General features: G+C 42.5%; 2 protein-coding genes across 2 annotated transcripts in view; both read left to right on the forward strand.

Annotated features, from left to right (window-relative positions):
* The window catches only part of lamb2l (laminin, beta 2-like), a 51,917-nt gene extending 44,687 nt beyond the window's left edge, over positions 1–7,230 (forward strand). The window contains exons 23-35 of the mRNA XM_054609023.1: positions 18–242; positions 757–971; positions 1,112–1,208; positions 1,560–1,932; positions 2,050–2,234; positions 3,162–3,409; positions 3,846–4,061; positions 4,153–4,297; positions 4,467–4,674; positions 4,933–5,074; positions 5,219–5,395; positions 5,500–5,665; positions 6,227–7,230. Of these exons, the coding sequence (XP_054464998.1) occupies positions 18–242; positions 757–971; positions 1,112–1,208; positions 1,560–1,932; positions 2,050–2,234; positions 3,162–3,409; positions 3,846–4,061; positions 4,153–4,297; positions 4,467–4,674; positions 4,933–5,074; positions 5,219–5,395; positions 5,500–5,665; positions 6,227–6,363 (2,534 nt within the window). The 3' untranslated portion in view covers positions 6,364–7,230. The remainder of the gene's footprint in view (positions 1–17; positions 243–756; positions 972–1,111; positions 1,209–1,559; positions 1,933–2,049; positions 2,235–3,161; positions 3,410–3,845; positions 4,062–4,152; positions 4,298–4,466; positions 4,675–4,932; positions 5,075–5,218; positions 5,396–5,499; positions 5,666–6,226) is intronic.
* Positions 7,231–8,531: 1,301 nt separating this feature from the next.
* lamb2 (laminin, beta 2 (laminin S)) overlaps positions 8,532–27,866 on the forward strand; it is a 43,327-nt gene continuing 23,992 nt past the window's right edge. The window contains exons 1-6 of the mRNA XM_054608740.1: positions 8,532–8,606; positions 8,806–8,857; positions 23,264–23,433; positions 23,599–23,734; positions 27,235–27,308; positions 27,424–27,612. Coding sequence (XP_054464715.1) covers positions 8,827–8,857; positions 23,264–23,433; positions 23,599–23,734; positions 27,235–27,308; positions 27,424–27,612 — 600 coding nt within the window. The 5' untranslated portion in view covers positions 8,532–8,606; positions 8,806–8,826. The remainder of the gene's footprint in view (positions 8,607–8,805; positions 8,858–23,263; positions 23,434–23,598; positions 23,735–27,234; positions 27,309–27,423; positions 27,613–27,866) is intronic.

The following is a 27,866-nucleotide window of genomic DNA, read 5'->3' on the forward strand; positions in this document are numbered from 1 at the left end:
TCCCTTTTCTCCCCTAGGGCCCCGCTGTGACCAGTGTGCCCCTGGTCACTATGGCAACCCAGAGCAACCCGGCGGGCAGTGCCTCCCCTGCAAGTGCAACGGAAACATCGACACCCAGGACTCTGAGTCATGTGACCCCAGGACCGGCCAATGCCTCAAGTGCCAGTACCACACCGACGGACCGTCCTGTGCTCACTGTCAACACGGTTACTTTGGCAACGCTTTGGTCCACGACTGCAGACGTGAGTGTTATTAGTAGTACATGTGTATATATATGTATATGGATATACTAAAGCCACCTATGCTTTCTTCAAAGCCACCAGACTACATGTACAAAAATAGTAATTTCATCTCTCAGAACAAGACGTCTAGCACTGCCTGGATTGATAAGTAATGTGATAATGTTATTGTTGGACTTTGGTGAATCAACAATAATCCTTTAAAACACCAAAGTCACTCAACAACACAAACAAACTGGTCGATGCAGAAGTACACTCTGGTACTCTCCTGAAGTACTCTGGTGTACTTCAGGGGAAAACTTTTTGTGGCTCCACACCAGTACATCGCTTTGCTCCCGCGTTCCCAGCTTGTTTAAAGACAAAAAAAAAAACATCCACAAACAGTCAGTCTTATTCAAAAAGTTCTGCGTCCATATGTTACAGTGCCGTGGAACATATGTCACATACTGTATCCACACATAGAGCCGTACTGTCTTCTCTCCGACTGAACATGGAACATATATGTTTATTTTCTCAGGCTGCACCTGTGTGACTGCCGGCACCGTCCAGTCCGCTTGCAGTGAAGGACAATGTCACTGTGACCGGGAGACTGGAGCCTGCACTTGCAGGGAGAACGTGGCCGGACATAACTGTGACCAGTGTTCTCCCAACCACTGGAACTACGGTCAGGACCGAGGCTGTGAGCCCTGCGGCTGTGACTCGCAACACGCCGATGGGAGTCACTGCAACATGGTGAGGGAGCACAAAGGCCTCCAAAAGAATTGAAATGGATCACGCAAAAGTGAACTGGAGAAAAAATTTATTTTGTATTCTTATTCGCCAGATATTCTTATCTGTCTGTCTTTCAATTGTTGTCAATCTGTGTTCTACAGTTCACTGGACATTGCCACTGTCATCCAGGCTTCGGAGGTAAACACTGCACTGAGTGTGAGCAGTTCCACTGGGGAGACCCGCAGGTGCAGTGTCAAGGTAACTCATCTTGTGACAAACACTAGTCAACAAATACCGCTTGGATCACAAGAACGGACACTCGTTTTTTTACGTTATGGTTCATATTTTTACGACAGTCATGAGTGAGTTCTCTATTTAGTATTATGCAGAAACATTTAGTGATGCTGTCCATCAGTGTATCATGTCAAAACACAGCAGAACACACACAGCGTCAGTCTACAGCCTTTGTTCACACAGAGGCCTGACCTCTTTCAATGAATAACATAATACAACTTAAATATTTTGTCTTTGGACCTGCCGACCATCTTTTCAGTTTCTTTCCACTGTGCCCTCCCCCCTGTCTGTCTTCCCTCCCCTCCTCCCACTCAGAGTGTAACTGTCATCCGCTGGGCTCGGAGATGGCCCAGTGCAACCAGTCAACGGGGGCGTGCGAGTGCAGGGAGGGCGCGGCGGGGAAGCACTGCGACGAATGCGCTCGCGGTTTCACTGGCGACTTCCCCAAGTGTGTCCAGTGTCACCCTTGCTTCCAGCTGTGGGACGATGCGGTGTGCCAGATCAAACGGGACCTGGAACACATCCAGTACACCGCACAGAAGATCCTGGAGAGCGGGGCCACGCCGGTAGTCGGGGACACGCGCATCAGAGAGCTGGAGAGGAAGCTGAAGGAAGTGCAAGATCTGATCAGCATGGAGGACAGAAACAAGATCCACCAGCTGATCGGACAGATCATCGATGACCTCAGGTGATGATGTCACACAGTGGTTGGATGTTTGTTGACGTTGGTCAGGAGGATTTGTCACCTGACCCCAACTGCTTGGATATTAAAATAAATATCCCCCTCTGTGTGTGTGTGTTCCAGGGCTGAGATCGCCCTGACCGACGGGCGTCTGATGGCCGTCGGCCAAGAGCTAAATACAACCGCAGTAGAAGAAGAGGCACTGAGACGCACTCTGACTGTCCTAGAGAGAGAGCTGAGGGACATCAACACAACTGTGGCTAACAAAACAAACCTGCTGGATGACTACCTCACCTCAGGATTTGGAGGTAGCAAACTCGATAAAGAAAACTCATATGGCAGTATAGTCTGTGTAAACACAGCAAAAGCTAATGTGATACAAAGTCTAAGGCCAGTGAGAAAACTCAATTCTGGTGATCCATTTTCTAAGTCTGATCTGAAGTTTTTGTTGTTTGTTGGGAATGTTATCACTAAAAACATTCATGCTTCCTTTCAGGTAGGTGTTCAATTTTATAATTTGCCATCACACATAAATGTACCCGGTGTTTTGAGTGCATGGAGAAATTAACCCTCTGAACCCCAAGCAGTTACGAGGCGTTTTTTCCCTCCTGTCATATTTCTCTCTCTGTTCTGCACCTCTAGAGAAACAGCACATGCACCGGTAGAAGTAGAGAGAACTCAAAATGTATTTTGTGCCATATAACAGAGTAACAATGTCATAAATCATAACAAGTTCAATTTCTTTCATCATTTGGTTTACAAATTTGGCAAACAATGGAATCATATATCCAACATTGTTCCTAGTGTTATCAGGTGTTATCATTCTTGGGGGGAAAAAATGGTTAAAACTGATAGTGGTGCACTTTAGCCTCTTGTGGAATTGAGAATTACAACAATAAAGAAATACATATATTTCTTTCCACCTGGCAAAACTTTTTTTTTTCCTAAAACATTATGTAAATAACTTTTTTTAAATTAACCTGGTGAAAGCCTTTTTCTTTACTGTTATTAATACATGAACACAAGAGAGAAAACTATTTTGATCAGACTTAATTCTCAATTGCCTCTCGAGCTTCAGTGAAAACCTCGGGAATGCAAACAAAACCAAGACAAAAAGTTATAAAGATGCCTTCAGATTTAGAGAAACCTCAATCAAACAACTCCAAAATATTGTGAAAGAGATTCTGATATAAGGTATTATACATAAAACTACCCCTGTGCCTGCTTCCTCACAGATCAGTTTGATAAAGTGAAGAAATACTATCAGGAGTCAGTGAAGGCCGAGGAGAAATGCAACGCTTCAATGTCCGGTCCCCTCAGTCCTTTGGAACAGTCCAAAAAGACCCGCGCTGTCACTGAGGACCTGCTGGACGCCACTAAAGATAACTTCCTCCGTGCTCTGGCTGCTCAGAACAAATCATTAAACGAGCTGCAACAGAAATCCCACGACCTGGACAAGAAGGTCCATCACCTCAGCCATAAGGTAGGACGCGCTGGGGGTTTCCTTTCTCTGTCTTCATCTTGAGGTGGATAATGTAATAAACAAGGCATTATGTAGAATCTGTGCAGAATCAAACAAAATATTTGAGAATAAATTGAAATTGCTGATTATTTTTTATTAAGGAAGTCTTACATATATATGTGTATCACCTTTAATATAGTTGATATTGCATATTTTTTAATTACATTAATAATATTTATACCAACTACAACTATACATGAATTGTTATAGTCCCAGTTTGCAATGGAAAAGATTTATAAGATATAGGAAGTATATATATTTTAGTACTCTTTATGTCTTTTATTTTCTGTATACTTTCTCTATAAAAGTACTTTCAGTAGCTGACACAAAATCTTTATTATATTTAGTGTATTTCTTTCATTTCATGTGAATGACAATGCATCCTCACTCCCTCCAGGTATGTGGTGGGCACAGCAATGCCAGTGTCAACGGCAGTTGCCCAGACAGCCAATGCGGCGGCGCCGGTTGCCGTGACAACCAGGGCAATCCTGTGTGTGGAGGGCAGGGATGCAACGGGACAGTGAGCGCTTCCGTCGGAGCGCTGAATCTCGCAAAGAACGCCACCGACAGTCTGAACGCTGCCAACGAGGAGCTGCAGGGCGTGGCCAGAAAGGTCATTTTTATTGAATAGAAGTTATCTGACATGACAGGAGACCATAAAGTATAAGCTCCTCTGTTGACATCTCTGTTTCCCCCGTGTCCAGCTCCAGGACATAGCCTCTCTGACACAGGATGTGAAGAACCAGGCGAAGAACACGCTGGAGAAAGCGCAGAAGAAGAAGGAGGACTTTGAAAACAACAACAAGAAGCTCAAAGATTTCATCAAGAAGATCAGAGACTTCCTCACCGGTATGTTGATGTTGGAACTGGTAATATTTGCTTTGCATTAAGGGAATGTCTGCTTCCAACTTTAGTTAGACTTTAGATAGACTTGCCGTGGCAGAAATGATTTTCAGGTATGTAATGTGTTGTTTGTTCCTGCATTTATTGTCTCTCCGTCCTCCCTCTCGCTGTCCAGAGGAGGGAGCAGATCCAGAGAGCATAGAGAAGGTGGCTCTGCATGTGTTGGCGATCACCCTGCCGGTCAACAGGACCACTCTGGACAAAATGGTCAAGCAGATAAAAGACAGCCTTTCCAGCCTCACCAACGTCGAGGGGATCGTCAACCAAACCGCACAGCACATCAGCAAAGCCAAGGAGCTCCTCGACAAAGCTAAAGAAGCCAAGTAAGTTACGCTTCTGTCGTTTTTACATTTCCCACAAACCATCTTGATTCAAGATTGCTTGTTTTGTTTACTGACAGTATTGTTAAAGTATCTGTGACTTTGTGTTAGTGTAGAAATGCTACATATGTACCATTAATTAAGTTCAATCTTAGGTCTATTACAACACAAACTCGTTACTAAGGACTGTAACAACAACCTGTTGTATCTGTCTAATAAAGATAAGATAATCCTTTACTAATTACTGGTGTGATTGTGCAGGAGCCGAGCAGAGGGTGTGAAAGACATAGCCAATAATACCAAGCAGGCGCTGGACATGTCTGAGAAGGCCATAAAGAAAGCAAGTACAGCCCTGAAGGAGGCCCAAGACAACCTGAACATCACCAGGAATGCTACAGTCGCGGTACGGATGTGTGTTCCAGAACTTGTTTACCCTTTCTCTACTTCCATGTTTGGGTTTCAGGCGCTTTATTTTAGGTGCTGGTTTGTGTTCTTTCTCCCATATTTGTCCATTGTGACTTTTTTTTTACATTTTATTCATTTCTAGGTGGATGAGAGGCTGACGGAGCTGGAGGAAAAGCAGAAGGATGTCATGATGCGTTTAATCAACCTCCACAGGGAGGTGGAAGCTCTGAGGAACAAGACGGAGCAGAACAGACTGATGGCAAAGGACGCCAAAGCGCAGGCTGACAACGCCACACAACTAGCATCCTCACTGGAGCGGGTAAGCAGTGGGCGGAAAGTGAAACAAAGTGAAGGAAGCAAATGTAGTGGACGATACCAAGTGTTTCTTTATGGTAGCTAACTATTGTGTCTTCTCACTCTCAGAGCCTCAACAACACAGAGGAACAGTACCGGGATCTGCAGATGAAGGTGGACTCTCTTGGCGGGCAGGCTGGAGGTCTGAACAGCATCAAGCAGAAAGCAGAGGACATCAAGAAGGAGGCAGTAGACCTCCTCGGCAAAGCCAGCAAAGGGATGGAGCAACTCAGGAGTGAGTACATGAGTATCAAGAATATAGTGATAAGAGCTGCATAAATGAGATAATGTATCAAGGAAAGTGGACTGAGTTGTAGTTATTCAGTGGTTATCTGGCACAGCCTTAGATATTCTCTTAAAGGAATAATATGCCACTTTTTCATATTTAAATGTCTAAAAACGACTAGACCTATGTTCTATATTTTTACGAGTTGTGAATTAGCTCTTCATCCAGAAGCAGCCCTGACAAAATATTTGTTAATATTTTTCAGCAGCACTTCATATTCTTAATGGTTTAATAAGGAAACAGGAAACAAACTGAGACACAGCCCTCATGGAGAAAAGAATAAAGAAAGGGTGTTCTGGGAATAACTCATGCTGCTCTGGAGACCAGTTTTAGTTTTGATGGACCTGCATCGAAGCTCACACTGATCTGTACCTCGATGTGTGCGCATTCTCAGACAGAAATTCTATCATAGAAATTCTGTAGATTGTGTCATCTGATGTATAAACCTCCAGGTACTTAACGATTCCTGTGGATACTTGCTGACTACTCTCTTACTCTCTGTCTTTGCAGAATTGGAGAAAAAGTTCAAGAGTAACGAGCAGCGGATGCAGAAGCAGCGCATGGAGCTGGACGAGCTGAAGGAAAACGCCACTCTGGTGCGGGATCAGATCCGGGAACAAGTGCAGAAGTACAGCAGCTGCGTGTGAGGACAGAAACGGTTCCCCGTTTTACCATTTGCTGCTGTAGTCCAGAGCAGAGCTGCATGACTAATGCTGTGACCGGGACAGAAAAAACTACATCGCCCATGAGGATAAAGCGCTGCTCTGGTACTCCCATTCTTTCACTGGAACATCAAGTTTCACACATTACCCGTCAAGTGTTATATCACAGAAATGCCTTCCTCTGTCAAAGTACTGAACCAATTTTAAACTCTTTGATACAAACACTGTCCTGTGTGGCGTTTGTGTCCTTAAGCTATTACAACAAGTGGATGAGAGAGTATTTGTGTCAATGCATAGTCCATGATAATCGATTTTTATGAATAATAAACAGAAGAAATATATCAGAATATGCTATCAGAAACGTGTTTATTTTGACCAAAAGTGCTTTTATGATGTGTGTGTTCACTGTAATTTGACCACATTAGTACGATATTTACAATATGACATTCCTATTAAGAGATATGTGGGGAAAGTTTGTAATAAAATGCTGTTTATTATTTTTATTACAAAAGAAACTATTTGATCGAATACATATATGAATGCATACGTGAGTATTCTTATAAGGAAAAAAATATTCTGAGGTGCGATGGTGGAGATATAATAAATTTGATACCGTTAATGTACAATTCGCCATGTCCTGTTTGTGTGAGAACTTGAGGGCAAAGTTCAACTCATTTGTGAAGAGCATGTTGTTTCAGTTCACTGTCACAAGGGGGCGCCGTATACTCAGCAAGACATCATTAACGTTACCAGTTGCAGCTGTGTATTTCCTGCTCTGACAGCCAATTAAAAACCCTTAAGGAACCCACACAGGTGTTTTCACTTCATTTGATTGATTAGCCTGTGTGGCCATGGACAGACTGCGCTTTGTGGACATTTCTCCTGTTCTCTGTGAAAGTAACATATTTATATTAACAGGTGCATCTGTACTGACCACTGACTGTATTTATATATATATATATAGTAGGAGTGATTCACTCTCTGTATGTCTGCTCCCATGCACCTCAGTATGAAGGAGCTCTTGGCTTCTGGCGCTGTAACAAAGAGAGGCTGTCCTCCAGCCGCACAGGGAATGTGTAATATGACAGATTTACAGCAGGCTTTGTCTCTGGAGGACACGCAGCACCTGCACACATCTGACACCAGGCTCATGGGCAACGGTGTGATTAAATGCACTAACTATGTGATGGATTGCATGTCGTTTGTTTAGTCAAAAAGCAACATGAAGGTCTGTTGACTGCATGAGTGTGTGTCCTAATGGACATCAGGTCTGATGTTATGAGGCTGTGACCTGTGCGCGGCCACGGGTTGCTCATTGGTTGTAATCAAAGGGAATCTAATCCGTCCAGCAGGGAGCGCGCATTCCTTTCTGCAGACACTGGGGCTCGATGGAAAACATGGATAGGGATCAGCTTCTGTTTATTTTTTATTTTTTGTGGAACAGAATGCAAATATTGCCATGGAATACACCGTTTTTATATAATAAATTGTATGTAAAAAATTGTGTATAACAGATTTATTGGCCATTTAAATATATTTTTAAATGAAAATACAGCCACCATGGATATTCACTGCTCAACTTGTCAAGAATAATGCGCCAAAGTTGTAGCTATAAACCTACTCACTGAATACTCAGTTATTCTTGTAATACATGATTAGTTAGTGGTGGTTTTGTAGAAAAACACTAGAAAATGAACCATTTGGGCCCCAAAAAACTGTTCTAGTTCTACAAAGATTGCACAGCACATAATATAGCTTTTGTTATTTTTTATTTGAGCTTCCATTATTTTAAGATTTGATGTCTTATTTTTGACAACAACGTGCTTTTTAATAACTTTATTTTAACCCAACATGAGGTCTTATATGGGGGTAGATCTAGACAGGTTGGTGGGAGTGCATTTGTGCTGTTAATAACAGGCTCATAATAAAAAAAAAAAACAACAACAGGGGAAAAAATGTCTATTATCTGTGTTTGTAGCCCACTTCATCCTTCATCCATCAAAAGAAAAACACAACAATCCTCATGGGTGTACAGCTCGTACCCTCCCACCTAGCGCTGTTCCGCTCCGCTCCGGGAGTCCAGCACGGGGTTTCCAGCAGAGAGCCGCAGGAGCCGAGGACTCTTCAACACTGGCTCAGCCTCGCATCCGTCCGGCTACTCCGCAGCAAGTGGACCGACCCGGGGAGACTGTTACCGCAACACAGACACTCACACCCAGAACAGAACGGTGAGTGGAGCTATGTGATCAAACACAGTCCGAGAACGAGACCCATTCACTGGGGGGAAAAAACAAACTTCACTTAAAGTCTGCTCTCTTCTGCGTGGACAACAACTTATATTCTATACATGTCTATCTTTCTGTGCATGTTGACTGTCTCTGTGTTAAAGCACTTGTTGTCTGATTCTCTATCTGTTGCCTGCTGCAGGTTGTTGATGAGCGCGCAGAGATGCACGCCTCACTGGTAGCGCTCCTTTGCGGTAAGTGGAACCCTTCAAAGTCAGCCCATGTTCTCTGCTCCATCAATACACATCGTCAGAAGTGATTCAGTGAACTGACGGCTGTCTCCAGGTCACCGGGCTTCTCTTTGATTAGTCTCTGGAAAATACGGAGATCATGGATCCACCTTAAGCCCCCTGGATGCTGATGAAGTCTCATTTCACTTAAAAAAACAAGTGTAACTACTGAGGTGATTCAATTGAATCCGTATTAGTTAGTTATTTAATGTCTTCAAGATCCTGAAACCCTGAGAAGAGGTTTATCTCATCCCCACTGGCAGCAATGATCACTTGTTTTAAAGATAATATGGGTTTTTTACAATGGGTAAGAGGTTACTTTGGTCTTAACATTGTTTCAGTGAAGTGGTTTGGGGTACAGAACAATTGCTTCACATCTTACCTTTGCGAATCTTAATCAAAACTACAGTTTTTTTTTTTTGTCCTATACAAAACTGCCCTTACACTTCCATGTATTTAACTTTTTCTGATGTAAAGAAAAAGAGTGAATTATATAGTCCAAGTAGATGCCAAAAGAACATCATATTAATTAAGTACGCTTCAAATAGTAGGGCTACGACAGTGTTTGCCAGGTTGCCACTGGCAATCGTTTGGAGAAATCTGCAGCCAATTCTTGGCTTTTTTTTTTTTTTTTTTTAAATGCAGAAAAAATACAGATCATGGAAACAGAGCAAAACATGCATGCCACAATAAATTAATATTTTTAACATTAGTGATATTTATATCTTACTCTTACAGTAAGAACCTGAACAATGCAGCGTTGCACATATATTGGTGCATTTACTCGTGCGCACAGGCATCTGTGGGGACTAAAAATGGCAAGCATATTTTCCGTTTCAGCAACCAACTGCTGATGCCTCGTCGGTGTTGAGCCCTGGTTCGTCACACTGACTTCCAGAGCAGACCTTATTTTAACATCTCTTATTCTCTGTCAACATACAGAACAGTCTCCCATTTAACAGAGTAAAGGACAAATCTAAACCTTGTGGTTGGAAACAGTAGCATGAGCATGTTGGACGTGAGGATGAGGGAAGTGTTGGCCCCCATGCTAAGAGATAAGATAGCTGATGTGTCTTTTTTAGGGCCCCACGGTCTCTGGGGTTGTCCCGGTCTCTCGATCTCGCTCTGTGGGTGGTGTCTCTCTGTTTATGGGCCTCTTAAAACAGCCCAGCTGAATCCGCAAATAGAAGACACCCACTCCACACCTACCTCTTCCGGCACTGTTTGAGACCCCTCTGGATGTGTGCTGCTCGTCAAGCGCCTGTGTGTGTGTGTGTGTGTGTGTGTGTGTGTGTGTGTGTGTGTGTGTGTGTGTGTGTGTGTGTGTGTGTGTTTGTGTTTTGTTTGTCAGGGATGAAGAAAGGCTGAGAAATGAACTAATTCAAAGAAAACACAGTAAATGGTGTTTTTTAACCAAATTTAAAGCCATAAAATCACACCAGAAAGTTCTTAAAAATCATCAGTATTGCTGTCTTAGCACCTGCACTAGTCAAAGCAAAGTGGACATGGGCTCAATACAGTCAGTTAGCTTAAGATTTATCAGAGTAATGACCCTCAATAAAACGCCTCCCAATGCTGTGTTCCCTGTGGCCGAAGACAATGGGCTCGTTGCTCCAGTTAAAGTCTATTAGTGTCTGCTGTAAGCACCCAGGGTGTCCCCTCACTTACACTATATACCATAGAAGTGCTGCTCTTTACGACGGCTGTGGCAGTTCTTCGGGACACACAGCCCCCTTGACAGCTTTTTCTTCAGTTTTTTTAAGTCACGTTTCCTTCCATAGATCAAGAGGAAAGACTTTGTAGAGAAACAGAAAAACACGTACACATTTAAAGGCCTCGAAAATGATGCTTTTTAGCTCGAGTGATGGCGTCCTCTTAAATTCAAACAGATTGGGGGATTTCCCGTTCTGTATTTGAGTTAATTCTCTGTTTAAAGGACGCAGGGCTGAGCAGAGCGATTTAAAAAAAACTCTTTGTCATTGGATCTGGTTTTCATCTTGTACCTGAGCCTTTAACTCAGGATCCCATTCATCTCTAAGATCAGTATTTACAGTATCCTATAGATGTGAGAGAACGGCCTCTGAGCGGTCTGGAGAGGAAATAAGTAAAAGGAGCTACAGAGAGAGAGAGATAGGATCAGCTGAGAGCATATTAGAGGGGAAATCAGAGGAGGAAACGGGGGAAGAGCATGTGTTTCAGGGCAGAAAGGTGAACAAGTGTGTGTGTGTGTGTGTGTCTATGAACCTAACACACCGTAATTATAGAGACAGGGAGCTGTCCATTCAGTCTCCTGACGCCTCTGAGGACATGCTCCAAGGTCAAGGGTCGCGTTCAAAACCCCCCAGGGCAGAGACGGGGTTAATTGGCGTGTGTGTGTGTGAGTGAGAGAGAGAGAGAGAGAGAGAGTGTGAAAGGACTCAGGCTGATCACAGGGGACAAAAGAGCCAGCAGGGCCTCCTCTCTTCTCTTTCTCTTTTCACTTTCTATTTCTGTTCTTCTTCTCTGGGGGGTGGGTGGGTGTGGAAGGAAGACCTGTAGGAAGCTGGTTGTGTGTGTGAAAAGGTCGCCGTTCATTTAAATTTTTTTAGCATTTACCATAATATAACAGCTACTTATTTTTTATTAATTGCTTTTTTATTTAGCAAATTACTTTTCATGACGTTATTAATTTCAACTGGGGCAAGGAGTACCTCATTATTATTTGAGAAGAAGGAAGGAAGGCAGGGAGGATTCTAACAATTAGGAGGGAAGCAAGGAAGGGAATCTTAACATGAAAGAGGATGGAGGTAAATCCTCTGTAATTCACCTTGCTTTGAGGTTTTTGTACGGAGGAGCAGGTTTGAAGTACTGACGTTCATCTCAGATGTGTGTATGGGTGTGTGTGTATGTTAGTGTGTGTGTGGGCAGGTGAGGCCTGGCATTAGGCAGCAGTGGGAGTGAGAGCGTGTGTTTCCCGAAGCCTTTGTAAGCGACAGCCTCCGGAAATGTGCGGATGCCAGAACAATGGTGCGGTAAAGCCTACAAACCACCAGCACGAGAGAAAGAGAGGGAGAGAGGCTGATAAATTGGAGGAGGGGGGGGGGGGCTGAAAGAATCAGGACAAAGAGAAAATACTTTAGGCACAGGGGGGAAGGGGTGAGGGAGAGCGGAGAGGGAACAGGTTTGTTTCTTTGAAAGGACGGTGAGTTAGGTTTCCCCGTCCTGTTGGCATGCCAGGGCCTCTTCTGGATGAAAAGAGGAGGTGGAGACGGAGGAGGAGGACTTGAGGGGGAGGATGAAGGGGCATGGAGAGGAGGAATAGGAAATGGAGATGATCTCATTGAAAACAGTGGGTTGGGTGGCTGGTACAGTGGTGAACCCGAGTATCTGCCATGTGCTTAATTTGTTGAGCCAAACATGCGTGTTGGTAAACCACCAGAAAACCACACTGAGAGCATTTTCACTTTTGGGTGTAGTGTGTGTTATTCAGGTGGCAACCTCCAGCTCCAGATCCCGAAGTGTGTTAAAACTGGCATTATCGTTACTGACCAGCAGGGGGCGACTCCTCCAGTTGCAAAAATAAATCAGATTGTATGGAATTCTATGAGAAAATGACCCTACTACTTAATTTCCCTGCTGTGGGACTAAGAAAGGATTATCTTATTTTATCTTATCTTATTTATTCCCTCAGTAAACATTGTAAACATGAGTTTATGGTCTCAATCTCTAGTTTCAACTCTTCTTCAATACAGCATGATGTTCATTTAGTAAGTCATGGTCCCATTGAGTACAATAGACCTTAAAGTGGAGTATGCTTTAGGACGCTTTAATTTCGCTTTAATTAGCCAACATTACATAGACGATGTCTTTATACCCATTGATGAAACAAACATTAAAACAATCACAGCAATAGACCTTTTCACCGAGGACTCTTTAACTGTTAAAGAGTCCTCGGTGAAAAGGTCTATTGCTGTGATTGTTTTAATGTTAAAGTTTAACACATCACAGTAAGAGAAGCCAGGGGTGGAAATGATAAAAAGAATAATGGCTGAATTCCATTTAGCTGCTTCAGCTCCAGGGTCCTGGTACTGTGCATGCTGGCTCACTGTCCGTCACACCAAGTGCGTTTTCCATCCAGCTATTTGTATTTGCACATTCAATTTGAAATATTGAAAAAGAAACGTGCACACATTTGCATTTTCAGGAGTTTCTTCCAGTTTGTAAGACTGTGGTTCCATGTTTGAACACACTAAGTATACAGACAGAAATGTCTCCATGTCACAAGTCTGCCCTCTTTACCTCTGACATGTTTTTCTTGTGATTCTTTTATTGCCACAGGGCACAGGCCAAATCTAATAACAGGTTGTGTTGTGCAGCTTGTGAAAACGCACTCTGACACCTCTAATTATCTAATAGCAGCAATTAAAGTGTGATACTACAGGAGGGAAGGAGAAATAAGGAAGGAAGGATAGATCGATGGATAGAAGGCAGGAAGATAAGAAGGAAGGCAGAGACAGAGAGAGTAAGGAAGGAAGTAGGGGAGTATACAGTTAATGTGATGGTTATTTTCTGGAGATATTCAGATGGTGTTGTCATGGAAGATTCCCTGACCTCTAGCCACAATGTGTAGTGGTGTCATCCTGTAGCCCTGTAATTACACATGTATAAACACAACGGTCTAATACAACCTTGTAAACGTAGGCCAGTTGTCTCGTGTTTCAGGTCACCTGTATTTGAGTGATATTGACTTGAGAAGAGCCTGCATTTGTTGTTAACTGCATGTGTAGCGTATCATTAAGAAAAAGAGAAGAGGAAATAAGACTGGAAGTACTGTGTTTCATTTACTTCAAATCACTTACACATACTGTATTATTATATAAAATGTAGTTTCATTTTGTCGCACCCGAACTCTGGTTCCCCCGCAGCCAAACACTGTTAGCTCTGTCAGCACTTTTGTCATAGTTTGCAATGTTTTTTCGCTGTTAGCACCTTAAGGTGCTAGCCATTAGCTCCGTCGTCACCATGTTGAGAGCCGTATGGAGGCAATAGAAATGTTTTGAATTCTGTATTGAGCACCTTTAAGTGCTCAGACTCGACAAGGCTCCTGCAGAGCAATAAAATATTTTCTCAATTTAGCTAGTTTGGGCTGAGCGTCACTTGAAGATGTGGACTGACTCAAATATTTCTCAAAGCTCTCCAGCTAGCTAGCTGGCTAATAAGCTAAGCTAAGCGGCAGCAGGAACGGTTCGTTGTGCTTTAAGTGAAGTAAATGATTAATGACAAATTAACGTGATGCGTCACAAGCATTTCAGAGTCCCTGTTGGACCTAAGCTAACGTGGGTGGGCGTGGTGGACACAATGTAGTTGTTTCATTGGCACAAATGGTCCCCAACTGTATATTTGTATTTTGTAACTATTCAGCACCATTTTATCATTATAGCAAATTATTACACGGACCGTCTGACGGAGTGTCACGGATTGCTCGGAGAAGTTGGAAAAAATGTATACATCATGGTTTGATCTGCTGATACTGAACAATGAGACAAACAAGAGACCTTTTTAAGCATTGTTTGGTAGATTAGTTTTCTCCCACTCTATTTCCCCTGGCTCCTACCATAGGGTCATCACCAGTTCAAATCTAAGGCTGGAAAATGACTTTACGAACAAACACACATGCAGTACTCCCCTGTGTATTCTAAATTATACTCAGAGTATGTGGCCTTTGGCCACATCGAGGTCACCCTCCTGTCTCCTACACAGGAAATTATTATGTTATTATGCTCATAGGTTTGCATACAAGCATGCTGGAGAACAAAAAATGCCCTTAGATGCACATACAGTTAGAGAAAACACAGGCACACAATCATGAGCCAGATCAGCACACGGCTCCAACAGGTCACCATCAACACACACATGCAAACACACTTAGCTGCTTGCCTCAACTAATGACTCGTGTGCTGTAGTTTTCTCGGCACTTTCCCTCTAAGTGGAGCCAGACTTTCTTCACCAGAGGCTCTGATTAGCACCTACAGTGAGCACATCTGCACTCCGCTCAGCGCTACAAGTCTCCCAGAGCAGCTGCCAAGCACCAGGGCAAAAACACGCATCACTGTAATCACTAACCAAACCCACAGCAACCGGCTCTCTTCGGATGAGTGGCTGATAGACAAGCTGGTTGACCGACACGCTGCACCCAACATCTGCTGACCGTGTGTGGGCTTCAGGCAGCATGGTAGGCACTTTGTTGCCAGTAGCTGAGAATCTTACAGATAGGTTCATTGTAATCATCTTAGCCCCACTGTACTTTTTGTGTGCTGTGGCTGCACTATTGTAGTTTTTTCAAAATATGGTCTGTGGATACAAACTTGCAACCTTCTAATCATAATCCTGCATTTTCCCAGGGTGAGCATAGAGGTCAGACAGAAAACGCTGTTTCACATTGATCTCTTTTAGAATGATAGCGACTCATCAGTTACTGCAGACATGTGGGAACGACGGCTGGTCAGGGGGCAGGATGGGCAGTGAATGTGCTTGGCGTGTTTGTCGAGTTTCCATCCAGCCCCACGCTCCACTGTCCACCTGTTGCTGATAATATTCCATGTTTCCTCTCCAACATGGAGTGATTCAGACGTCTCCGGGACGGGACAGGAATGTGAATGTTTCCTCCAGTGGGACCAGCTGTCTCTCAGTGCCATGCCTTGTTAATCTAACAGTCTGTGTAATGGTCAGCGTCTGGCCGCACTCACTGAAACCCTCTGTCTGTTACACAGCCAGGCCGTCAGTGACAGAAACAGCTGAGGGAGATTCAAAGACCATGTCAGACCAAGACAATATATATTATAAAGTAATATTATGTAATGAATGCAGTCCAAATACATCATCAATGACAGGTTGCTGCAAATAGGCTCTGCTCTCTGGGTTTTTTTAATACAAATCCTTTTCAAATTCAAATTTAAACATATCTGGGTCATCAAGTTCTTTATATATGAATTTAGAATTTAATACAAATCCTCATAAGCCAGAGAACTCATATTTCTTAGGTAGATTTATTTATACATTTTAAATTGGTTCAGTTTAGGATTATTAAAAACACCAACATCACGTCAACTTTTTTCAAAAGAGACAAGGAAAAGTCAAGGGGAGCAAATTGAGTGGAGATAGAACAGAATTATCTTTTTGATGAGATGATTGTTGAATACACTTATTGTAAGTCGCTTTGGATAACAGCGTCTGCTAAATGACTGTAATGTAATGTAATGAGATCCACCTTTACAGTACAGAGGTCAGTTTTGTATTTGGGGGAATCCTTCTTACTGTGTTTTGAAACGGGTGTAGATGTGTGTAGGAAGGCCTCTGAACAGAGTGTAACAGAAGAGACTTTGATGAATTGAGGTTGTCTATTTTGGCCTTTTCCTTGTTATCTAATTTCTCCTTCTTTAATGAAGAAATGTTTGAGCCATCCAATTATAAACAATGTGCAAGAATAAAAGATAAAGCGCTGTGATGGATACAAAATGGTTAGGAATGGATAGATGGTTTTCAGTTGATAGATGGCAGCGTGTACAAACAAAAAACAATAGGGCCCAGGACTAAACCATGGGGCACATCTCAAGAAATAGTGACAAAAACCCTGGAGAACCTTTGTGTTTTATGTATACATTTAAGCCTATAGTCAAGCCACCGGTGGTAGTAGTTATAACCACTCTCTGTGATATATCAAATGCTAAAATTGCTTTTGTCATCTCCCAAAGTAAGAATGTTATGTGGAACAGACCTGGGCACTTCTTGATATTTTATGTTATTCCTCTCCAGCTGTGCGTCTGGAACCTTGTCCCCGCCTTTCACACCATTAGCCTTCATATTCTTAAATAATACATGACATTAAGGTTAGCGATAATTTTTGATAAGCAAGGCTCTCAGCGCTGGAAGGAAGGAAGCAGAGAAGGTGAACAGCAGGGCAGAGAGTGGAGTCAGCATTAGACACTATAAGAGAAGAGAGACGGGTAGGGAGAGCGGAGAATAATAAAGAGGCGAGGAGGGAGGAGAACAGCTGGATGTTTGGCCGTGGGAGTTCACCATCTATCAGCTAAGTGCAGAGCAAAGAGAGGACGGAGGCTGCAGAGGGGAGAATGTAAACTAATTAGCTAGGGGGAGTTGAAAACAAAATATATCTGTACTGCCTTCTAGTCCCACACTCACTGAGGTCAGATGTCTGCAAATGATGCTATTCTTGTCTGCTCACTGCTGTTGGCGAGCTGATATTGGATCTGTCCATGCTGTCATTTTAATATTCTTGGCAGCATGTTTTGTTTAACTTTAAACCATCCTGCTGTCTGAGTAAATGTGTGTGTATGCGTGTCCACAGTGTCCATGTGTGCTTTGTTGTCCCATTTGTTTGTCTGTTATTCATTGTTTACGCTGGTAGATGTGACAGCAAACTGTGTCTCGCCAGCCAGTCCCAGTGGAATGTGACATGTGAATGCCAATCCCCCCACCCACCCCAACCCGCACCCCCCAAACACATAGAGTTGGAGGAGTTAATGACAAATCAAAGGTAACGCCGTCCTTAAATCACTAAGATATTGAGCCACCACAAGCCTCCAGAACAGCTTCAGCTCATCATCATTGATTATATCCTTATTCCTACTGCATGAAGGAACACCTTTCTTCCAAACTATATTTCCTCAGAGGTTCTTTTGATGGTGGTGGTGGAGAATGCTATCTAACACATTGGTCCAAAATGACATCCTGGATATATCCCTCAAATGCTTCAATGTTATAGAACTTTCTGTCTGCTTCACTTGGAAATTTTTTTTTTTTCTCAAATGTTAGATAATATTTATACAGGGATTGCAGTTAGTGACAGTGTGGGCTCCATGGAAGCTCTGACAGCTTGACTGAGTAGGAGCAAGGGGCGGGGCTTAGCAAAGAGTCAATTGCTAAACTGTTTGGAGAGGGGTTTAGCAATTCAACTACTGAGATGCTGTAATTGCGAAGGCCACAGAATCTGTATGATTCACACCATAATAATAATTTAACCATTCAGTGACTCCTTGTTTATAGAACATAGACTGTATATAAGAAGTGAACTTAGCAAGTTTAAGACACTTGCGCATTGGCTTCCATCTTTAGAACCTGAGGTTGCAGCCTGGTATAGAAGCATATGGATTCATTGTGTTTCCTCCACTCTTTTATAAATAAAACCCTCACATTTTTAACCTGTGTGAAGCTAAAGTAGATACAACAACAGTACACATCGAATGGAAACTGGTTACATAATAAAAATCCTCTTATTGCCATCTACACAGTATGATCCGAACAAACAAAGCGACCAGGCCTGGTCTGTCTGAGATTTTATTATGCTGCATCACATGAAGTAGCCCTTTTATTTAAAAGCAAGGGGATTCTTTGTAGATGCTGGCAACAGAGGAACATTTTATAAAGCTTTGTGAAGGCCACTCTTGGCCACTCGTGAACTGTACTTTCTGTTTACTGACTGGTTGAGAGCAGAGAGGAAATCAAAGGCAGGGATGAAAGACCAGGATTAAAGGCAGAGCTCACCTGGGGGAGACGGGTCAGATCTGGAATTCATCTGTGCTACTGAAGCTTGGATGCCCTGCAGACTGCACCCTTCGTTCTGTATCGCTGCCTCTGACAGTTAAAGCATTGCCTCATGGGAACAGGTTGGTGGATAGTTTCTCACCTGCTTGATGTCATAAGCAGCGTGACTGCTGCCACAGTAGTAATTGACATCTGCAGAAACAGCTGTCTTTGTGTTGTTATATGAAGATTTGTCACATATATGATACGAAAAGCAGCTCAATGATAAACCCTCATGTGGTGAGACTTACAATTGCCTAAACAAGCTGAGTAGAGCAGAATATGGTGCAGGGCATAGCCTGCTGTTCGAGGCTAATGGCTGGTTGAACAACAGTGCTTTGTGAGCTGAGAGAACCCCCCCTCACACACACACACACACACACCCCACCCACACACACACCAGCAGCACCACCACAGCCCCCTTGTCTTTTCTCAGCTGTCGGCCTGCATTCCTTCCTACTTCACCATTTATGGCTACAGAGGAACGAAGAAGTGAGAGAAACTGACACCTTATCAACAACAGCATGTTAGCTGTCCTCCAAGCTACAACATTAACTTCTCACTTAGAGGTTAACAGCATCTCTGTCAGAGTCCTGACTATTTCCTCAGGGTTGACAACATTGCCCATATTCAGCATCTTGTGATTTAAAGGACTAGTACAATCCAGAGCGCTAGCCTCCCTGTACCGCTGCTTGCAGCATTGTCATGTGGCGTGCACGTTCAGGACGCGTTTGTCCCGAACGCGTACCCTAAAGTGAAAAAGAAGTCGTGATAACGTTGTTGTTGTTTTTTACCCGCATCCAGCAGCAAAGCAAACTGCTGTTAATGAGCAACGGCCTGATTAGGGCACACTGAGCCCTGAAGCTCCTCCCCCACCGCTTCACAAAGTGCTTTCCCTTGTTTATTGATATTGAACGCGTTGCATGTCCAAATTGCACCAACGTTGACACAGCACGTCTTACACACACACACACACACACACACACACACACACACACACACACACACACACACACACACACACGCTCGGTAGTTCATGAGTGCTGCACTTACACATCTATAAAGCCTCTGCCCTAAAATTATGTTTTTGCTCACTGCACTGTAAATTGCCTTGCATAGTGTCAACCAAATGATAGATATCCCTCCACTGAGCCTCCGTCCCTGGTTTACATCAAGGCTGCAGAGGCCTGATCACCGTCAGCTACTGGACCCATGACGTCACCCTGTCAGACTTATTTGTTACAGCCTCTTTGTGCAATGCTATGTCATTATCGTTTGATGTTCGGACTGATGAAGTTGTTCTGGATTGTAGTACACGGGGGGGGGAAAAAAGTGTGTTTTTAAAGGTGAAAATGCATAAATCCAATCATAATACATTTGTGTGTAATTATTAGTGATACGCAAATCATTGTTTGTATATCTTGTTTTCATGAGGCCGTAGTGCTGTCAGGCCGACTCGTGTTAATCCTGTGTAGATTTTCACACACAAACAGAAACACGGAGATAAAAGACGACAAGAAACCTGTGATTATACGACACATCAGACGTCTGCTTCGCTCCACCGCCCTCCCTGGTTTTTCTCTCTCACACTCACACACACACACACACACACACACACACACACACACACACACACACACACACACACACACACACACACACACAGACCTTTGAATGCATGCCAATGGTTTCCAGAATATACAGTATATCAAGTTGTGTCTAGATGGGTCTTCCCACTGTCTGTACCAAGACTCTGCACTGTGTCACTCTTTCACCATTCTGACCCTCTGTGTTTGTGTTTTCACTCTCTCCTCCTTGGTGTTAGAGTCAGATAAAGGATAACAACCTCAGGTCCTTTTTTTTGTTATCACGGGCCATTATGTCAGTCAGTGTCCTCGCTGATAGTGATAAATGTGAAGCAGCTCAGATTGTTACCTGATACCCGAAACAAATCCTCTAATAGGTTTTTTTTGTTTTGTATGTTCACCTACTTGACGCCAACATTGGCTTGGATATTGTAGCATCAGTACAATGTTTTGTATTGTTCAGGTTTGAGTGTCAACTATGAATGAGTGGGTCTGTGTCTCAGTATAGATGCACAGGCGCACATAGTGTAGGCGTGCGTTTGGGACCTACAGTGGGCTTGTTGCTCACTTGGCTGGCACCAACCTGAGACTTGTCCAGATGCCAGGCAAACACAGGTTTCCTCTAGAGTGAGTGTGTGTCCATGTGAAATCCTCCTCTGCACTGTTCCCAGCAGGCTGCCTATCTACAGCTGGCCTCATAGCAGTGTCAGGCTGTGATAAAGCACCGTCTCTGTGAGTGTAGACCTGCACAGCGCATGCAGACACTACCGGCCACAACAAACCTGTCTCGAGGGCCGCAAATATAAATTAATTTTAGAAATCAAGTATTCGACCGATTATTCCATCAAGTGGATGGATAAAGAATACTTTTGCTTTGTTAAGGACCATAGAAATAAACAAAAGACAAAACAACTGAACAACTAATTGTAGTAGTAGTTTTATTTGTGTATTTTTAAGATGCTAGTGTCAGGAAGATAAACAGATCATGATTCCATCTCTAATTCTCATTTTATATTGGAGGAAAAACTTCTCCAAACAACCATATTCCACTAATTTGTAGTGTTGTGAAATTGCGCATATGAATATATGAATATTACATTTTTTTCTTTAGTCGCTGTGCTTCTCTCTTACAACAACTTAACCGCTTTCCCCATGATAAACCTCTCGTCCAACGTGTTTCCATCTATAGAGAAATAGGGCCGTGGTGTTTTGCTGAACGCAAATAGCCGGCACGCAGCTCTCAATTTAGAATGATTCTGATTCAATAACATGCTTTTGTAAGAACATCTCTATGCACGTATTAGTGAATGAGGCCCATTATGTTTACCAGGGCAACAAAAATGTGTTGTGCTACTTTGTAAAATTACCATTTACCAGATTAGATTTTAAAGGGTTGCTAAGCAAACTAAATTGAAGATAAATTATCACACAAGTAACAAGCAATACAAAAATGAATTTAGTGCTCAATTAATGCATATGCATGTTCAGATAAGCACACAATTACCTTTCAATTTCAAATGATCTATGCAGGCTCACTGCACAGAGCGGCATGTTAAGAGAACACAATGAGTGAAACTGAGAGAGAAGGGGTATTACAAATACATCTGCCGAGAACGGAACAGACTGACGTTTGCTCAAATTTAATGCGAAATAGTAATTTCTCTACAAGAAAAATAAATGTGTTGGCAAACTGTCCCTTTAGCTGCTGCAGCAAGTTCCCTGGAGTAAGGCATGAAGCCCCCAGATGCTCAGCTGAAGCTGTGAATAGAGACTTTGTTGTCCACCGTTGGTCACCAAATGTTACCTTTGGTCTCACCAGATGCAATTGTTCATCTTGTCATCTGTTGGGTAATTGGAATATAAACCTTTCTTCCAAAGTTTGTGGAATCTCCCCCACAGTGTAGGAGTGTTTTGTTGAGAAGTTACATGTTGCCGTGTAGTCTGCGTGCGTATGGAGGGAGGATTAGAAACACCTGTTGTGGACAGACCACAGATTGACAGCCGGACCTCTGGGTCTCTGCTCTTCTGACTCCCGTCTCCTCACAGACCACAGCTTCCCAGAGACATGTAGGAAAAACTCACGTGGTGATGTCCGGTGGAATGTGTGGCGGTGGCTGCTGGTTGTCATGAAAGTTTATAAGGTTTATTTTAACTCCCACACATAGCACGGCTATTCAGTCACACCAAGGCTCCAGTGCCGTATCGCAGAATGACACACTATCTGTCCACTCTGTGGTTCTACATTTACACCAAGTCTATGAGCTTTCCTGTTTGATATTTTCAGTAAATATTCATTCATCTTTTTCAAAATGACGTACTTTGTCTTAGTTGACCTCTGTATGACCTGCATTGGTTGGTTCTCAGATTTAGCCTGTAGCTGGAGCCTCTTGTCAGGCACTCCTGTGGGACTCCTGCAGACAGCAGAGCCTGTTAACGTGCCATGGTAGCCTGCAGATTATCCCCCTCCCACTGGATGTTGTCTCAACATTGAATCGGCTCTTGATCAAGCAGTAGCTGTCTAGTTGCAGGGGGGGCAGGTTCCAGCTCAATAAGCAAGAATTTTGTGGGGGGGGTTTTTGTATAACAGATGTTTTTTGTTTTTTTTGTTTTCACGCGAGCTATGACAAATTAGATTACCAAAATGTGCCTTTTGATGACCCCAAAAACGCTAACATACAAATACAGCTTTTTCTAGTTTCTGTGTTTCCTTTTTAAATCTCTAGGAGGTCAAACTGAAATGGCTCACATGTGATCTCACATCAAACAACAACAAGCTGCACCATGTGGCAACAGGGAGGAACCATCTTTTCCAAAAAGATTGTTCACTGTAGTGAAGTCTGTATTCTTCCAGCCCCTTAACATAACCTTCCACCCAACCATAGTGCCATATCTTAACTAGTGGGTAACCTAATAAATGCAATTTCGGATTAAAAATTGTCTAATTTATAGGAAGAAAAAAACCCAAGTTTAGCTAATTTTAGTTTACTCTTTTTTTCCATCTTTACATCCTGGAGTCTGTCCTCTAAAGTAAGCGATAAGAATGCTTGATGTTTTCTCTTTTTTTAAGACGGAAAGAAGGGTACTGATTTCAAGATGTTTATTTGCCAACACAAGCTTGTGAATGGGTGCTGTAATGGGAGACGATGCCCCTCTGCACTTCTGTTTCCTGTTAATTGTAATCTATTTCCTGTTTCCCTCCCTTTAGTCCTGGCTGCTGCCGTTGGCCAGGAGCCTGACCACAGCTATGGCTGTGCCCAAGGCAGCTGTTACCCGGCAACGGGGGACTTGCTGGTTGGACGAGAGAAGAAACTGAAGGCCTCGTCCACATGCGGGATGAGGAAAAAACAGCCCTACTGCATTGTCAGTCATCTGCAGGTCAGTATATGTGTGTGTGATAGTAAGTCAAATTAGAATTAAAATATTTTGTGTTTGCCCATCTCTGTTCTCTACTTCCTGTCTGTGGTTATGGGTTTCTCATTGATCCCTGGAAGGCCTTTACCTTTGACCACGTAACACTGGCCTTTTATTGTCCTGCCACAGGATGAGAAGAAGTGTTTCGACTGTGACTCTAGACGACCATACGACCCAGTGTACAACACCATCAATCACCGGATAGAGAACGTTATCACCACCTTCAAACCCCACCGCAAGAAGTCCTGGTGGCAGTCAGAGAATGGTGAGGAGACTTTATGCTCACTCTTGTCCCGCATTTAAAATAAGTACTTATTATTGTTTTTGACTTCTAACTTGTCCACATCCATCTGTACCTGTCTCTCCCTGGTGGACTTTTAATAGTATGATCAGCAAAACCCAACAACATCAGAACAATATCTTATGAGACTTTCTTATTAGGGACACTTTATAAAGAGTTTATAAACGGTAAATAGAAGCTTTATTACTGGCTAATAATCCATTTACTAATACTGTATATGTTATTGATAAGCCAAAATAAAAAGTGTATAAGTAAAGAGCAAAAAAAGCTATATCATTTTTCACGACCTTGCAAGCCAGAAGTTATAATAATCTGTGATGCATTAGTAAATTATCTGTTATCATTAATAAATCCATTAGTTACAATGTTTAAACTCTTTATGTGTATATGTATATTTATATATATATATGTGTATATATATATGTATGTATATATATATAAAACTGTGGGAAATTAAGGTCTTTAGCGAACATAGGTACCCTTGGATGGGAGAGGAAAAACTCTAGTTGCTCCAGTCAGGTTCACATTTATGCATTTACAAACTATCTTGCAAGAGTATACGGTTATATTGATATATATATATATATATATATATATATATATATATATACAACCTAAATGTGTTTTGATTTTAACCTTCCCCTTAATGACTACAAATTTGCACCAAACCTTTACTTAAAGCTAGAATAATTGCTTTGAATTGGTCCTAAAAGCCTTTACTCATAAGATCTCTTTAAGAAACTGCTCATGCTGTTTTAAATCGCTCCTGTACTCTCACAAAGTAGGTTATGTGACAGACTAAATACAGCCTGTACTTAATCGTGCTGGTATATGATTAAAGTTATAAATATTTGGGAGAAGAATGGAGGGTGGCGAGATAGAGGGGAGAAAATGAAGGGATATTTAAAAAATGAGATAGTGGATATTTTGAAGCAGAAATAATTCAATTAAAACGAGGAAAATAATTGGAAAAGGAATAAGATCCTAAAAGTTCACTGACACCACTAGCATTAAGAAAGTGGTAGCTATGGAGAATTTTAAAAGCAGTATTGCATTTGCACACTCACACACACACACACACACACACAAACACACCCTCTGACCAGCTACAGATGGGCCTAATAACAGAGTTGGCCCTGCTCTGGCATCTCAACAGAGAGAGAGAAAGGGGCATGACAGGGTAAGGAGAAAAGTACTAGCTCTGATGGCAAGATGCAAGAGAAAGTTGGGGGGAGTATTCCAGACTAAATGAGAGACAGTAGCAAGGACAGGGAGAGGGAACCGGTGTATTTCCACTCACAGTGACAATGAACACTGTGAAGGCTTATTTCAGCTGTGTGTGAGCCATGTCTCTGTAACAGAGTGCTGTTGATGACAGCACTGTGCAGCAGCGTCAGACCCAGAATAGAAGAGAGAGAAACAGAAGAAGAAGAGGGACAGGAAGTATTCTGGCTATTTTTACTCCTGGTTGCTACTGCTTTTCCATGCCATCTCTGTGGCATGTCCACGATGGTGGTGGTCACACAGTACGTCCATTTGATATGTATAACAGATGTTTGATTGTTAGGACTTATTAATTGAAATTACAATTTCATGGGATTGCGTGCATAAATGCAGGCATTATGAGGCACCGCAAGAAGGGTCTTTTCCATTACAAATGACTTGCACAACAAACTTCTCTGTCAGCAAGACTTAAGATTCACCCTTTGAAATGTCCTCTCTCCCTCTCTTTTCCCATCCGCCGTAGCTGTGTCACACCCCTCCTCCTCTTTCTTTTCCATCTATTCCTGTGCTTTGTCAGCTTTTGATTTGTGGTTGAAGATTGAGGATTTTTGTGTCAATGTTTGTGTGTATTTGTTGTTCTAGTTTGGTCAAATTCAACCACTGCTTATCTAAACCCTTTAAAGAAATGATCTAAAAGTGTAATGCCTATCCTTTTAAAGGGACCCCAAAATTCAAACAAATAATAATTTGTCCTCTTACCTGTAGTGCTATTTATCAGTCTATTTTGGTATGAGTTGCCGAGTGTTGGAGATATCAGCCGTAGAGATGTCGGCCTTCTCTCCAATATAATGGAACCACATGTCACTCGGTTTGAGGTGCTCAAAGTGCCCCAAAAAAACATTAGAAAAACTCAACCTTAATGTCTCTTTCTAGAAATCATGACCCAGTTACTCAAGATAATCCACAGACCTTGCTGTAAGTAGTTTCACGTAGGAACTATTTTCTTTCTACTGCCAAGGGTATCACAGCGCAGAAGGAAGTGTACATCTATTCACGCATAGCTCAGTGGTGCTAGGTGAGCTAGCAGTATCGGTAAGCTATAAGCCTTTTGTCCATGAGTGAGGCACGCTTCCTTCTGGGCGGTGATACGGTTGGCGGATGTAGTTCGCTCGAAAGAAAATAGTTACCGGATAACCGAGGGTTAATTTCAACGAACAACACATTTTACATTATAGTTATTTGAGCCCTTCGCTTCCTAATACTCTCCAGCTCTCCAACATGCCTCAGGGAAGAACTGTGTTCCACACCACACACATTCACACTGTCATTACCTGGGAGTTATGAATGTTAAAAAGGTGATTCCCCAGGATACATGAATGTGTGTAGTCACATGCGTTTTTGCAAAACATGTAACTGAGTAGGCGTCAAATATATTTTTCCTTTTGCATGTGTGTATTACAAAGCTGTGCCATGGGTTTGTCTTCAAATCACCAGTTTTAAGCTTGGTAGGCAACATCAGAGAAACCAGCAAGAGTACACTATCCAGCCAAATAACCCAGCCCAGTGTTGCGACAAAAGTTGCCAAATCAAGTCGGCAACATTGGAGAATGTTGCCGACTTGATGTTCATAATGAACATAAAAACAATCTTGGCTAATGTTAATACTTACAGCTGTCAAGCTAGCAGCCATTCTTATTATTTGGGCCAAAATAAATGTTTGGACGAGCGCTTATTAGAGTCCTGTGACAGCCACATATACCAGATTTTAATTTGTTTTATTGATTGATTTCTGTCGGGAGCTAAAGAGAATTTCTATCCTAGCTTTAAAAGTTATCTTTAAAAGTTATCTTGAGTGTCTAGTTGTAAAACACAAAAGTCTTGTGGTGCCACATAATATGTTTTAGTATTAGAATGGAAAAGTCCTCTTGGCTCTGTGCTGTACGTTATTCATGACCCAGGAGAGTGAAAGTGGTCCTAAGGAAGTGCGTGGGCCTTTCCGACATGCTCTCTACATTTCTCCTGCCAAGACTGAACGCCTTTTCCTGTCAAGATGCCATTCCTCAAGCCAAAAGCACGGTCGCTACTTCACTTACTGCCCCCAGCCATTATTCTCTGTCATCCATCTGTCAGAGTGCAAGCAGTTTATAAATGATCAATGCAATCTAAGTGACGGTCGTCAGCTGTAAAGTTAAATGTATGCATTATGTAAACATCTTTCTCTCTGTCACTTTCTCTCCCAGGAAAGTCGGATGTCTTTATCCAGCTGGATCTGGAAGCAGAGTTTCATTTCACTCACCTGATTATGACCTTCAAGGTAGGAGAAAACTGGACCCCCACGTAGCTGAAAGAAAAAGTGACTCAGAGCTCCATTTGTATCGTGCAAGCAAATACATTGCTTCATTTTTGTCAACTACATTCTTCTCTTGCAGACCTTCCGTCCGGCGGCCATGCTGATCGAACACTCTGCAGATTTCGGTCGCACCTGGCAGATCTACCGCTACTTTTCCCATGACTGCGCTACAACCTTTCCCGGAGTCTCCCAGGGACCATTGCGTAACATTAATGATGTCATCTGTGAGTCGCGTTACTCTGACATTGAACCGTCAACGGAGGGAGAGGTGAGCGATTGGTTTAAAGAATAGGAAGAGTCAAATAAGTAGATCAAGATAAACATTAGAACGTATTATATTTTAGAGGATAAAATACAAATTTGACACATAAGTTGTATAATTTCAGAATAAGTGTTTTTTGTTGTAAAAGTAAAGTGTTTAAATTTTTTGGGAGCTAAACTTTCTGATGGCCGTTGCCACACAAATGATCCCAAGGATTAATTCTCTTTTTGTAATCAATGCTTTTTCAAAGAATGAGAAAA

The sequence above is a fragment of the Anoplopoma fimbria genome, chromosome 12 (assembly GCF_027596085.1).
Source record: "Anoplopoma fimbria isolate UVic2021 breed Golden Eagle Sablefish chromosome 12, Afim_UVic_2022, whole genome shotgun sequence".
NCBI classification, from domain to species: Eukaryota; Metazoa; Chordata; class Actinopteri; order Perciformes; family Anoplopomatidae; genus Anoplopoma; species Anoplopoma fimbria.